Here is a 15,009-nt window from a genome sequence, read left to right on the forward strand (position 1 = left end):
GGGAGGCTGAGGCAGGAGAATGACGTGAACCCAGGAGGCAGAGCTTGCAGTGAGCCGAGGTTGCGCCACTGCACTCCAGCCTGGGCGACAGAGCGAGACTCCATCTCAAAAAAAAAAAAAAAAAGTCTTAAAAAAAGTGAATTTTATGTAGAGCCATGACAAGTTTTTGTTTTTTGTTTTTGATGTGCCTTTTTGCATCCATTCACATAACTGTGTTATTCTCTTTCCCTGTGTTTAGTGATAGATACTAACAAACTTCTTGGAATCCTTTAAAGCAGGCTTCTCCAACCCGCAAGCCAGGACAGCTTTGAATGCGACCCAACACAAATTTGTAAACTTTCTGAAAATATTATGAGATTTTTTCTTTTTTGCAATTTTTTTTTTTTTTTTTTTAGCTTTTCAGCTATTGTTCGTGTCAGTGTGCGTGGCCTAAGACAATTCTTCTACTTTCATTGTGGCCCAGGGAAGCCAAAATATTGGATGTCCCTGCTTTATTTAAAGCAAAGCAGGAATGTTACAGGTTGGCACACAAAAATGTGTATTTCCTTCAAGGAGGCAGTCTGACTGCACGTAGAAAAGTAGTATTTTTCCTTTTGGTTCTTAGATCAATAAAAATTGTTACTATTTCAAGGTTCCTGTCAGTTAGAAAAGCTTCTGTTGTAAATGTGTCCTCTTTGATTTCCTAGCATACTTTGGAGGGTAAATGCTAACAGAATAAATATACTGAGGAATACTAAGCTGCTTATAACATACGAACCTTTAGGATATTTATTGGGCTGCTAAGTTCACAGAACATGGGACTAGAGTCTCCACTTTGCTATAATCACTGAAAAATAGGCCAATCTTTTAAGCACAGGCTGCTAGTCAAGCTGAGTTATAGTACACAGCACTCTCTTTCTCTGGGTATTCCTTGGTGTTCTGTTCCACTTCCAAAGTGTGACCAAAAGGGAAGATACGATGCAGAATGAGTAGAATTGTAAGTCTCCCCTGCCCCTTCACCAGTGGTGATTGCAAAACCTTTTTTGATTAAAGGTCTGGCCTAAGGCAGGATATTTATTTTGACTACAAGGCAGTTGACAATGCCATAAAGTACCCTACATAGGTTTTTTTTTAAATGAATCATATGTATAGCCACAGAATTTTAATCCCCCAAACTTCTACAGTGTTTTTACTTACTATCATGTAGTAAACTCTGAAGTTCCTTTAGGGGATAGGTGCCCTGTGTTGTTCACCTTCAATTACCTACTGCTTGCACATTGCCTGGCACAATAGTGCTCCATAAGGAGATGTTGAATAAGTGAGTTTACAGAGAAATTCCATTTTTGAGCAAGGCAAAATTCTAACTGCCTAAAATCAAAAAACAGTGTACAACATAGCACTAAATACATCTGAGACATTTCATGGAAGTTATAAATATTGTCCATGTTTATTGCCATTTTTTGTGTGTTTGCTTCCCCCATTGTAGACCCCTTGAAGGCAAGAACTGTTATGCCTTAGAATCCTGCACCTTGCATAACCTTACCCTGTATATTTTACAATAAGTAATTTTTAAAATGATGAGATGATAAAGGACGTGAACGGTTACTTTATTATTTTTTGAGACAGTGTCACTCTTGTTGCCCAGACTGGAGTGCAATGGCATAATCTCATCTCACTGCAACCTACATCTCAATGTTTCAAGTGATTCTCATGCCTCACCCTCCCAAGTAGCTGGGATTGCAGACACCCGCCACCATGCCCAGCTAATTTTTATATTTTTATTAGAGATGGGGTTTCACCATGTTGGCCAGGCTGATCTCGAACTCCTGACCTCAGGTGATCTCTCTGCCCCAGGCTCCCAAAGTGCTGGGATTACAGGCGTGAGCCACAGTGCCCGGCGCATTTTATTAATTTTAAATGCACTTTGTACTGTCTTTGCCACTTTCTATGTGGGTGATTATTATAGAGTCCCTTTCTTCAGTTAGCAGAGAATTCTGACAATAGTGCATCTATGGGGCCATAAACTAAAAATCAAATATATGAAAAACTATGTCTTGCCTTTGTATTTACATTTCTCCTGTTTAAAAATGCAAACTAAGACTTTTCTCTTACTCTGGTAGCCAAACAAAAAATGTTTCAACTTTGGGTTACTTGTTTTCAGAGAAGAAAGGAAAGACCCTCTCTCAGCATTGGCCAGAGAATATGGAGGATCAAAGAGGAACGCCTTGCTGAAGTGGTGTCAGAAGAAAACAGAAGGCTATCAGGTAATCGTATGATTCTTTTGTCCCATGTGAGAGTAATTGCCAAATCAACTGCTGGAGTGTCGTAGCTTACTACCTGTCACACATTAGAAATGATAAGTCCTGACCAGGCATGGTGGATCACACCTATGATCCTAACACATTAGGAAGCTGAGGCTGGTGGATCACTTGTGCCCAGGAGTTCAAGCCTGGGCAACATGGCATAATGCTGTCTCTACAAAAATAAAAATAATAATTAGCGGGCGTGGTGTTGTGTGCCTGGAGTTCCAGCTACTTGAGAGGCTGAGGTGGGAGGATCACTTGAGCCTAGGAGGCAGAGGCTGCTGTGAGCTGATCAAGAAGAAATGATGAGTCCTATACAAAATGTTAGGAACACATTCTCAGAGTCCAGCCGTAACTTGACTATCACTTGGATGAAGTAAGTTTGTTACCTTTCCACAGCACCCAATATTTCCAGTATTACTCATCTGTTGTAGCACTTTCTTATTTAAGTCCAGGTTAAATGCTTTTTTTAAGTTACATTAAATATAACTTTGGAGAGTGAACTCTAATTCTCCATACAAAAGGGAAACCTGTAGAATTCATCCATTCTGCTAAAAAATACAATTTCGATTTCTAGTGTCCTCACATACAGTATTAGTTACAGAGATTCTCCCCAGCTTGCAGCTGATACTCTTGATTGCATTTCATACTTGGGCACAAATGCACAGAAGTACAACACAAAAAGGGAATGGAGTTCTATGTTCCTGATCTCTTCGCATCAGACCTCACCTCACCAAAATGGCATAAAAGGTATAGCTACAACATTAGTATACAAATTTCATGCAAAAGAGGTAATAACGTAGTAGAGGAACAGATTGATTAAGAAGATCTGCCATTAACAGGTCCCTTTTGGGTGAATTTGTACATGACTTTAAGTGATGATCCTCAACTCATTTAAGATTAAAGAGCCAAGCATATTGCAGTGGACATACAGAAAAGTCATGATAATCATTGAGGATTTACTAAGACTCTCCATGTCTCAGCTTCAAGCCAGTGGCAAGTAAAAAAGAGAAGAGAAAATAATTTTTAAAAAAAGAATCTCCATGCCAGTTTCCGCTGGCTAACAAAGGAGATAAGTAGTGTTGGCAAAGATGCGGAGAAATGGGTAGGCTTATGCTTTGTTGGAGGGGACCTATAAAATGTTGTAACTGCTGTGGAAAATAGTATGGCAATTCCTCAAAAAAGTAAACAATTACCCTGTGATCTGGCAATTCCACTTCTGGGTGTACACTGAAAAGAATTGAAAGCAGAGATTTGGAGAAATATTTTAGGCACACCCATTTTCGTGGCAGTGTTATTCACAGTAGCCAAAAAGTGGAAGCAACCCAAGTGTCCGTCAATAGATGAATGGATCAACAACCTGTGTTATATGATAGAATGGAATACCATTCTTCCTTAAAAAGGAAGGACATTCTTACACATGCTACAACACGATGCACATTGAAGACATTGTGCTAAATGAAACAAGCCATATACAAAAGGACTAATACTACATGATTCCAATTATATGGAGTACCTAGAGTTAGTAATATTTATAGAGACAAAAAGTAGAATGATGGTTGCCAGGGGCTGGGGGAGGGAAAAAAGAAAGGGGGTGGTACACAGTTTAGTTTTACAAAATGAAAAAAGTACCGGAGATGGATGGTGGTGATGGTAGCACAATCATATGAATATACTTAATGCCACTGAACCATGTACTTAAAGATGGTTAAAATGATTTGTTATGTTTATTTACCACAATAATAAAACTCCATTGCAAAAAGGAAAAAAAGAAATGATTGAGATAAAACCAGTTAGATAACCAGCAAGGGAATAGAAGACTTGAATAGTACTGTATACTAAGCAGACCTAAAGACATTATACAACACTGCACCCAATAATAGCAGAATACACATTCTTCTCTCAGGTGCACATGGAAGATTGCAGGTTAGGCCTTATGTTAGGTTATAAAACTAGTCTCATTAAATTTAAAAAGACTGAAATTGGCCAGATGCGGTGGCTCATGCCTGTAGTCCCAGTATTTTGGGAGGCCAAGGTGAGAGGATCACTTGAGCCCGGTAGTTTGAGACCAGCCTGGGCAGCCTCAGGAGGCCCTATCTCTACAAAGATCAAAATGAAATAAATGAAAAGATTGAAAGCATGTAAATGTTCTTCATTTTTTTCTGATCACAATGAAAGATTAGAAATTAATAGCCGAAGGAAAATTGGAAAATAAGTGAAAATCAAAGCACACACTTTAAATAACCAATACAAAAAATTAATCACAGGGGAAATTAGAAAATACTCCGAGAACAAAAATGAACACAGCATACCAAAATTTATGGGAGGCAGTAAAAGCAGTTCTCAAAGGGATTGATTGATTGATTGATTGATTTAGAGACAGAGTCTTATTCTGTTGCCCAGGCTGGAGTGCAGTGGTGCGATCTCGGCTCACTATTATTCCTAAATAGTTTATTGTTTCTGATGCTGCTATAAATGGAAATGTTTTAATTTACTGTTACTGTAAATGCAAGTGGATTTTGTATATTGATCTTTCGTCTTGCAACTTGTCTGGATTTACTAGTTCCAAGTTTTTATGTGAATTCTTAAAGGTTTTCTAGATATAAGCTGGATGTGATGGCCTACACCTGTAGTCCCAGCTACTCAGGATGTCGACATGGGAGGACCACTTGAGCCCAGAAGTTTGAACCCAGACTGGGCAACATAGTGAGACCCCATCTCTTAAAAAAATCTAGATATAAATCACATCATCTGCAAGTAGAGATCATTTTACTTCTTTTCCTATCTGGATGCCTTTTGTTTCTTTTTTCTTGTCTGTCTTAGCTAGAACTTGCAGAAAAATGTTGAATAGAAATAGTGATAAAGAACATTCTTTCTTGTTCCTGACCTTAAGGGGAAAGATTTCAGTCTTCACCATTAAGTATAATGTTAAAGCTGTGGGTTTTTCTTTTCTTTTTTTTTTTTTTTTGAGACAGAGTCTCACTCTGTCACCCAGGCTAGAGTGCAGTGGTGTTACCAGCTTACTGCAACCTCTGCCTCCCGGGTTCAAGTGATTCTCATGCTTCAGCCTCCCAAGTAGCTGGGATTACAGGTGTGTGCCACTACAGCTGGCCAGTGTTTGTATTAGTTAAAGATGGAGTTTTGCATGTTTTCTAGGCTGGTCTTGAACTCCTGGCCTCAAGTGATCTGCCCGCCTTGGCCTCCCAAAGTACTGGGATTACAGGCATAAGCCACTGTGCCCAGCCAACTGTGGGTTTTCGTAGGTACCCTTTCTTAGACTGAGAAAATTACCTTTTATTCCTAGTTTGTTGAATTTTTTAAAATCGTAAATGGTTGCTGGATTTTACCAAATGCTTTTACAGTGTGTAGTGAGATGATCATGTGTTTTTCCCCTTTATTCTAACAATATGGTATTAGGAGGCACAAGTCTAATACACTGAAAAATACAAAACATTGCTGAAAGAAATTAAAGAAAATCTAAATAAATGGAAAGACATCCCTTGTTCATGGATTAGAACTTTTGATACGTGCTGCAACTTGGATGAACTTTGAATAATTTATGCTAAGTGAAAGAAGCCAAACATAAAACTTCAATCTAAAAAGACTTCCACACTCAGGCCTGAGAAGTCTCATGCTTTTTGAACGGCAGGAACGTGAATGCTGGCAGTTTCAAGTTGGTTATAGATTTGAAACCTCAAGCATAAATGAAAATTACACACTTACTTTTTTTTTTTTAAGAAAGAACATTTTTTATTGAGATGTGCCACACAAGATACAATTCATCCACTTAAAATGTACATTTCAGTGGGCTTTTTTTGTAAGTGTATTCAGAGTTGTATAACCATTACCACAACCAGTTTTAGTATATTTTTACCACTCCCTCAAGAAATCCTATACTCATTAACAGTCATTCTCTATTTACTACAGGCAACCACTAATCTACTTTCTATCCTGTAGATTTCTTTATTATGGACATTTCTTATAAATGGAATCACACAATATGTGGTCCTCTGTTACTGACTTCTTTCACTTAGCATCATGTTTTTAAGGTTCATCCATGCTATAGCATATACTAGTACTTCATTCCTTTTTGTGGCCAAACAATATGCCATTGTATGGATATGCCACATATTTATCCATTCTTCTGTTCAAGATGGTGTTTGTGTTGCTTACACTTTTGGGGGAGTTATTATATATGTCACTGTTATGAACTTTTTTTTTTTTTGGCATGAGGTCTCACTATGTTTCTCAGGCTGGTCTCAAGTGATCTTTCCACCTCAGTCTCCCAAGTAGCTGGATCTACAGGCACATCCCACCCTGCCTGGTTTGTTGTAGACATTTGTGTACAACAGATTTTTACATAGACATAAGCAATTTTCTCATCTTCTTGTCCATCTTCTAGCCTACTACCAAAGTGTTTTTGAAATTGATCTTGTTACTTCTCTTTAAGCTGCTTCATTTGTTTCCCCTTTGTCATTTGGTTAAAGTCCATGACCTTGGCTTGAAGAGGCAAGACTCCATAGTTTATTGAACATTTTAATTTTAAACCCACTCCTTGATCTGTGAGCGGCAGAATGGATGTTATATTAGCAGACAGGAAAACAACATTAATCTCCTTGTATCATCACTAGAGCTCCTGATGACTGGTTACATTGTCAGTGAGCAGTAATATTTTGAAAGGAACAGTGGGCTTAAAATGTTCAATAAACTATGCTATCAGCAGATGTACTGTCATCCAGGCTTTGTTGTTTCATTTACAGAGCACAGGCAGAGTAGATGTAGCGCAACTCTTAAGGACCCTAGGATTGTGGGACTGGTAAATGAGCATTGGCTTCCACTTAAAGTCATCACCTGCTTAACCCCTAATGACAGAGACAGCCTGTCCTTTGAAGCTTTGAAGCCAGGCATTGACTTCTCCTTTGTAGCTATGAAGGTTCTAGATGTCATCTTCTTTTAATAGAAGGCTGTTGTATCCACATGGAAAATTGTCGTTTAGTGTGACCACCTTCATCAGTGATCTTAGCTAGATCTTCTGGGTAGCTTTCTGCAGCTTCTGTATCAGCACTTACTGCTTCACCTTGCACTTCTATGTTATGGAGATGGCTTCTTTCCTTCAATGTCATGAGCCAACCTCTGCTAGCTTCAAACTTTTCTTCTGCAGCTTCGTCACCAATCTCAGCATTCATAGAATTGAAGAATTAGGGCCTTGCTGTGGATTCAGATTTGGCTTAAGGGAGGGAATGTTGTAGCTGGTTTGATCTTTTATTCAAAGCATGAAAACTTTCTTCATATCATCAGTAAGGCTGTTTTGCTGTCTTATCATTTGTATATTCACTGGTGTAGCACTTTTAATTTCCTTCAAGAACTTTTCCTCTGCATTCACAACGTGGCTAACTGGCACAAGAGGCCTAGCTTTTCAGCCATTTGACTTTTGCCATGCCTTTCTCAATTAGCTTAAGCATTTCTAGATTTTGATTTAAAGTGAAAGATGTGCGAGTCTTCCTTTTACTTGAACACTTAGAGGCCATTGTAGAGTTATTAGTTGGCCTAATTTTAATATTTTTATGTCTCAAGTAGTAAAGAAGCCCAAAGAGAGGGAGAGAGACAGAATAACTAGTCAGTGGATCATTCAGAACACACAGAATTGTACAGATTAAGTTCACTGTCTTGTATGGGCACAGTTCATGGCACCCGAAAACAATTACTATAGTAACATCAAAGACCACTGGTAACAGTTACAATAATAATGAGAAAGTTTAAAATATTGCAAGAATTACCGAATTTGACCCAGAGACATTGAAGTGAGCACATACTGTTGGCAAAATGGTACCAACAGACTTGTTTGATACAGAGTTGCCACAAACCTTCAATTTGTAAAAAACACAGTATCCATGAAGCACAAGAAGATGAAGTACCATCTAAGGTGTGTCTGTATTTTCTTCCATGCTGTTAGGTGTCTTCATATAACCTAAGTTTTAAATTTTGCTAGACAATAACTTAAGTAATTTTAGAACATTGTAAATTACTTCCGCCTTGAAGGATCGCTTGTGCTTTGAGACCAGCCTGGGCAACGTAGTGAGATCTTCTCTCTACTAAAATTTTTTTAAAAATCGCCAGGCATGGTAGCAATCCTCCCACCTCATCCCAGCTATTTGGAGGGCTGAGGCAGGGGGATTACTTGAGCCAGGAAGTTGAGGCTACTGTGAGCGATTATTGCGCCACTGCACTCCTGCCTGGATGACAGAGCAAGACCCTGTCTCTGAAAAAAAAAAATTTTACTCCCTCTTTGATTATAGAACTTTCCCATGGATCAAGTTGATTAAATGGAGATAATTCAAACAGTAATTTAAGTCAGTTATTCCATGCCTCTTGGGTTCTTCTATGTTTACCTTAATATAGAGACAGAATTATATATACATACAAATCAATTAATAATTTGAAGTTTTTTCCATTTGGTACTTAAAATGCAGGGGGAAATATGATATAGGATAGTTAATCATACATAAGGAAAATTCTTTTTGTACACTTGACAGTCTTTGCTACAAACCCAATTATCTGCTTTCTTCCTATGGACACTTTGATGACACATATGTATGGCTTGTGGGAGGCAGTTGGCTTTTGTTTTCTGTGAGACAGATATCTATCTGTTCCTTCCCTTTAGAAGCAAAGAGGATACTGGTTCTTTCATTTCGAGATCTGTAAATTAAAATTGGACAGCCTGAAATGCATAATCTTTTTGTTTGTTTGTTTTTGATACGGAGTCTTACTCTGTCATCCAGGCTGGAGTGCAATGGCACAATCTTGGCTCACTGCAGCCTCCATCTCCTGGGTTCAAGCAATTCTCCTGCCTCAGTCTCCACAGTAACTGAGATTACAGGCACCTGCCACCATGCCCAGTTAATTTTTGTATTCTTAGTATAGATGGGGTTTCACCATGTTTGCCAGGCTGGTCTTGAACTCCTGACCTCAAGTGATCCGCCCTCCTCAGTCTCCCAAAGTTCCGGGATTGAAGGCATGAGCCACTGCACCTGGTTTGAAATGCATAATCTTTTAAAACTGAAAGCTATATCTAATAGTGCTCTTAATTTGTCAAGAATCATGTAAGAAGTGTCAGTGCCCTTTCCCTGTCTAGCTATAAATGGATGATCATGCCCATCCTTTGGAGCCAGCAGTTTTGGTTCAGTACTTTGGTCTCTGACTACTCACAGTCTACAGAAAAAAGCAGGTTGTGACACTAACTCGTTTATGAGAGCAGAAGCTGTTACGTGACACTTAGAACATACTGCTCCCAGAGGCCCCAGATGGATCATTAATGCTTGGAACGTGCGTGCTTTATGAAGAAGCCGTCTAATCAACGGAGATAGATTCCCTAATACCCATATCATCTTTCGTTAACTCTCTTAAGAGTCACCCTAAAATTACTGTGCTGATCACTGTAATTTCATTAAGCATCCATTATAAAACAAGCCCTTATGAGTTTAGCTTTTATTTAACAAATACATTTTTCTCTTTTAACTTGTGCCCTGCCATTTATCATACATTGAAGCTTTAGAATAGTAGAATATTCATGTTGAAAATGTCTTGGCATTCTGGTTTATTATCAGGTTTACAGATCTGGGACTGAAACCCCCCACAAGGATAAATGGCTGCCTCAAGGGTGTCTTGTGAGTCCAGGGCATTATGTAACCAGCTTTCAGTACTATTGCTTTAAGGGTTGGGTCTTCCTTTTTTTTCTCTTTTTTAAAAATCAGTGCCTGTGTTTATACACAATTATGTTTTTTATTTAAATATGGGACTAACTCTAATAATTTTTAAGAGCTTATCGTAAGAAGTGGTAATCCAACTCCCTATTTCCTTATCTCTAAAATTTCTGCTGTTCAGAGACAACCACTTTTAATTTTTTTAGCTGTTGTCTTTAGGGGTTGATAATACAAGAATAACCAACTGAAATAGGGAAATTATTTATGCTTTCAGTAAACTTTTCTTTGGTTTTAGATTTTATATCTAAGAGCTTGTGTTGCGTCACTGTTTTCTTGCTCTGAAAAACCCTAACTGAATGTAATCAAGATGCCCCTAAAGGTTGATTTGAGACCTTTATTTTGAATGAAAAATCTCATTGTTTTCTGATTAAATGCTAGACCTAGAAATGGATTGGTTAAATCTAAAGAATAATGAAATTACTTAATCTAGTACAAAATAGTTTTAATAAACGAACAAAATATTTTAGTACTGCCTAAAGTAGTTTAATCTCAGATTAACATTGAGAATACAGTTTTATTGGGGGATGTACTTCATTAATATGTGGGCCACTGAAGAAAAGATTAGATATTTCTTACTGGAGATAAGTAGAATTAAAAGAATTAATGGGCTGGAATGGGTTTAGCAGGTATATATTTATGTGTTATGCTTTACTTGCATTCTAAGCTCTTTTTCCTAATATAAAAGCTAATAATTGGCCGGGCGTGGTGGCTCATGCTTGTAATCCCAGCACTTTGGGAGGCCAAGGCAGGCGTGTCTCGAGTTCAGGAGATCAAGACCATCATGGCTAAGATAGTGAAACCCCATGTCTACTAAAAATACAAAAAATTAGCCAGGCATGGTGGCGGGCACCTGTAGTCCCAGCTACTCAGGAGGCTGAGGCAGGAGAATGGCATGAAACCAGGAGGCGGAGCTTGCAGTGAGCCAAGATCACGCCACTGCACTCTACTCTGGGCAACAGAGTGAGACTCTGTCTCAAAAAAAAGCTAATAATTTATCAAATAGTAAGTTCTGTGTCAAGTAGTATGCTGAGTGTTTAAATAGAAATTATGGAAAAACAATAGTTTCTATTCTCAGGAAGTTTATAGATTAGTCAGTAAAAAAAATATGAGTAATTAAAACTTAGTAAAGTAAAACTTTTGTTTATGGTCATAAAAGAATATCAGACCAAATCTCTGATGAGACTACTGTAAAAACTGTTTAAAATACAAAAATAAGTATCTTTGAAGGCACTGGGGACTAACCAAGGCAGCCAGGTCAAATTTGGCAGGAGCCAAAATTGTAGAGAAAAATTCTATTGAGTCAGAGCCCATATTTACCCCTGCTTTCTTCCCTTAAGGCAGTGGCTAACTCTTCACATGGGATAGAGGCCAGACAAAGCAGTGGTCCAGAGTTTTTTTCAGAATCACTGACTAGCAGGACTAAAATTTGAATTGAGGGATTCTAAGGCAGCCAAGATGTTGAGGGTCCGAGATCCCAGGAAAAAGACAACCTCAAGAGTAATGAGGCCGGGCACGGTGGCCCACACCTGTAATTCCAGCACTTTGAGAAGCCAAGGTGGGCGGATCACGAGGTCAGGAGATCGAGAACATCCTGGTCTACATGGTGAAACCCCGTCTCTACTAAAAATACAAAAAACTAGCTGGGCGAGATGGCGGGCGCCTGTAGTCCCAGCTACTCGGGAGGCTGAGGCAGGAGAATGGTGTAAACCCGGGAGGCGGAGCTTGTAGTGAGCCGAGATCGCGCCACTGCACTCCAGCCTGGGCGACAGAGCGAGACTCTGTCTCAAAAAAAAAAAAAAAAAGAAATATCCACAGTGAAGCACCGAGAAATGAAAGGATGAAAAAAACATTGTGTAATGGAGACAAGGGACATAATAGAAGGGTTAAGACACATACAGTTGGGTTATACTAAGAGAAAAGAGAGGGCTAGGAGTGTCATAATAAAGTGCTAAAAGTCAAGGACAGTGAAAAAAATCTTTACTTGCTAGAGAAAAAAGATATTAGGTTAAGAGGAATAATAAGATTGACAGCCGATTTCTCAATAGATAACAAAAAGAGGATTTGTCAGGCCCATTCTGAAAGAAAAAGGAAGTTCTTGTAGCAGAAAAAAATAATCCCATAGGGAAACAAAATTTCAGGAAGGAATAAAGAATAGTAGAAGAGTAAATGTGAAGGTAAATATATATGAATATTGACTGCAGTGTAATAAAAATATTGTTTAAAGATATATGTAGGTTGAAAATTTAAGATAAAATGGTTCAAAAGTTAGGAGGGGGACAGTAAATGTAATTAAGGTGTTGCAAGGCCTTTGAATTTTTCAGAAGGTTAGGAAATTAATTTGCCATAGACTGAATAAGTGAAGGGTTGCACATTGTAAATCTCTGGGGCTACACTCTGCTACAGTTGACATTGGCTGCATGGAGTTATTGAGAACTTAAAATGTGGCTATTCTGAATTGAGATGTGCTGTGATTATAAAACACTAGATTTTGAAGACTTAGAAGACTTAATATAGAAAAAAAGAATGTAAAATACCTCATTTAAAAAATACTGATTACATGTCGAAATGATCATATTTTAATATATTTGATAAAATATATATAGTTTTGAGTTTTTCAGTGTGGCTACTATAATATTTAACATCACATATTAATAATTAAAGTAATAAAAGAATGGAAAATAAGAGGCTAATAGAAGATAAATAGAATATTAATACTTGATTCATCCAAAATAAGGCAGGAAAGGAGAGAAAAGGAACAAAGAACTAAGGGTATAGTAATAGATGTAAACCCAAATATGTAAAAATCACATTATAGGTAAATAGGCTGAATATTCCAGTTAAAAGACAAAGATTTTCAGATTAAAAACAATAGACCTAACCATGATTTGTGTACCAGAGACTCACTTTAAATGGAAAGACTGAAAGTAAAAGAGTTGGAAAAGATGTACTATGCAAGCACTAACCAAAGGACTGCTGGAAGAGCTATATTAATTTCAAAGCATCATTTCTCAGAAAGAAATATTACTAGAGATAGAGATTGTCCGTAATGACAAAGGATCAAAACAATAACAATAGCCAAGGCACTCTTAGAAAACAACATTGGAAGACTTCATGCTGCCCAGTAAGACTTTATAGGCACTTAGAGCACATCGTAAATTCATATGTATCAGGTAACATAGCCCCAGAGAATATAAAGGAAAACTGATAGAACTAAAAGGCAAAATAGGCATATTTGGAGATTTTAACACACTTCTCTCATTAACTAATAGAAAAAGCAAATGAAATTTAGTAGAGCTATGGAAGGTGTAAGTAATGCTATTAACTACTTTGTCCTGACTGATCTATAAAACACTGCACCAGACAACAGTGGATTGCACATTCCTTCTAATTGGCCACAGTATATTCATCAGAATTGGCCACATGCACTCTCAAAAGATTTCAGTGAATTAAAGTCCTTCAGAGTAAGTTATCAAAATGGAGGGGAAAATGTGATCTAATGAAAGTAGATGAACAAAAGCATTTGATAAAATTTAACTCCTGTTTATTCGTTTCAAAAAAAAAAAGCGCCACAGAAAAATTTCTAACAAACTGGCAATAAAGGGACTTTTCAAAAGATGATAAAGGGCATCTACAAAAAATAATATTTATAGCGAACATTAAGCTTAATGGTGACTTACTGAAAGCTTTCTTCCAGAGATGAGAAAAGAGACAAGACCCTGCTCTCATCACTTCTATTCAGTGTTGTATGTAAAGCTCTATTGGGAGCCTGAGGCAGGAGGATCCCTTGATGCCAAGAGTTTGAGACTTGCCTGGGCAACATAGTGAGACCCCCGTCTCTACAAAAAATTAAAAAATAAAGTTCTAGTCAGGGCAGTAAGGCAGAAAGAGAGGTAAGCGGTGTAACAATTGGAAAGAAAGAAAGAAAGAAAATTCTATTTCCAGACATGAGTATGCTGTAAGAAATACTAACAAAGATGCATGTGAAATATGAGAATAGGAAGCAAAAAAATTTCAGGATTTAATTTTTTTTTTTTTTTTTTTTGAGACGGAGTCTCCCTCTGTTGCCCAGGCTGGAATGCAGTGGCGCTATCTTGGCTTACTGCAAGCTCCGCCTCCTGGGTTCATGCCATTCTCCTGCCTCAGCCTTCCAAGTAGCTGGGACTACAGGCGCCTGCCACCATTCCCGGCTAATTTTCTTTTGTATTTTTAGTAGAGACTGGGTTTACCATGTCAGCCAGGATGGTCTCTATCTCCTGACCTCATGATCTGCCCACCTCAGCCTCCGAAAGTGCTGGGATTACAGGCATGAGCCACTACACCTGGCCCTCAGGATCAAATTTTTATTAGCGTTTAAAAAATAAATTATAGCTAGGCTTTGCTATGCCTGCAGCAGATTAGACACAGAATGCCTGATTTAAAAAGCTGATAATACCAAGTGTTGGCAAGGAAGCAGAGAAAAAAGAACACTTGCACCCTGCTGATAGGGCTCTAAACTGTTCTAGCCAGTTTGGAAAACTTTGGCAGTATCTGCTGAAGTTGAATAGTCTCCATAAGAATCAAAAGCTGGAAACAACCCAAATAATCATCAAGACGTGAATGGATAAATGAATTGTGATAGATAAGGTACTACAAAACAAGCAAAAAAAAAAAAGAACAAACTGTTGCAACATGAAGCAGCATGGAGGAATCTCACACATGTAATATTGAACAGAAGCAGCCAGATGCACAGGAGTCTAAACTATAGTTCCATTTGAATGAAGCCAAAACAGTGGTGAGGTTAATCTATTATGATGTCAGAATAGTGGTTATCTTTAGGGGAATCGAGGAATCCTTTCTGGGATTCTGATTACATTCTGTATCTTGATTTGGGGGAGGCGGCTACATGGTATATTCACTCTGTGAAAATTCTTTTACCTGTACGTATCATTTGGGTACTTCATGTATACTGAGCAAAAATTAAGGGAAAA

At 38.0% G+C, this 15,009-nt stretch overlaps 1 protein-coding gene across 3 annotated transcripts in view; it reads left to right on the forward strand.

Annotated features, from left to right (window-relative positions):
- The window catches only part of SPECC1L (sperm antigen with calponin homology and coiled-coil domains 1-like), a 147,501-nt gene that overhangs the window by 95,391 nt on the left and 37,101 nt on the right, over positions 1-15,009 (forward strand). For all 3 annotated transcript variants that reach the window (XM_011925931.1, XM_011925933.1, XM_011925934.1), the window contains one exon: positions 2,141-2,243. In XM_011925931.1, coding sequence (XP_011781321.1) covers positions 2,141-2,243 — 103 coding nt within the window. The remainder of the gene's footprint in view (positions 1-2,140; positions 2,244-15,009) is intronic.

The sequence above is a fragment of the Colobus angolensis genome, unplaced genomic scaffold, assembly GCF_000951035.1.
Source record: "Colobus angolensis palliatus isolate OR3802 unplaced genomic scaffold, Cang.pa_1.0 Scaffold663, whole genome shotgun sequence".
NCBI lineage: Eukaryota > Metazoa > Chordata > Mammalia > Primates > Cercopithecidae > Colobus > Colobus angolensis.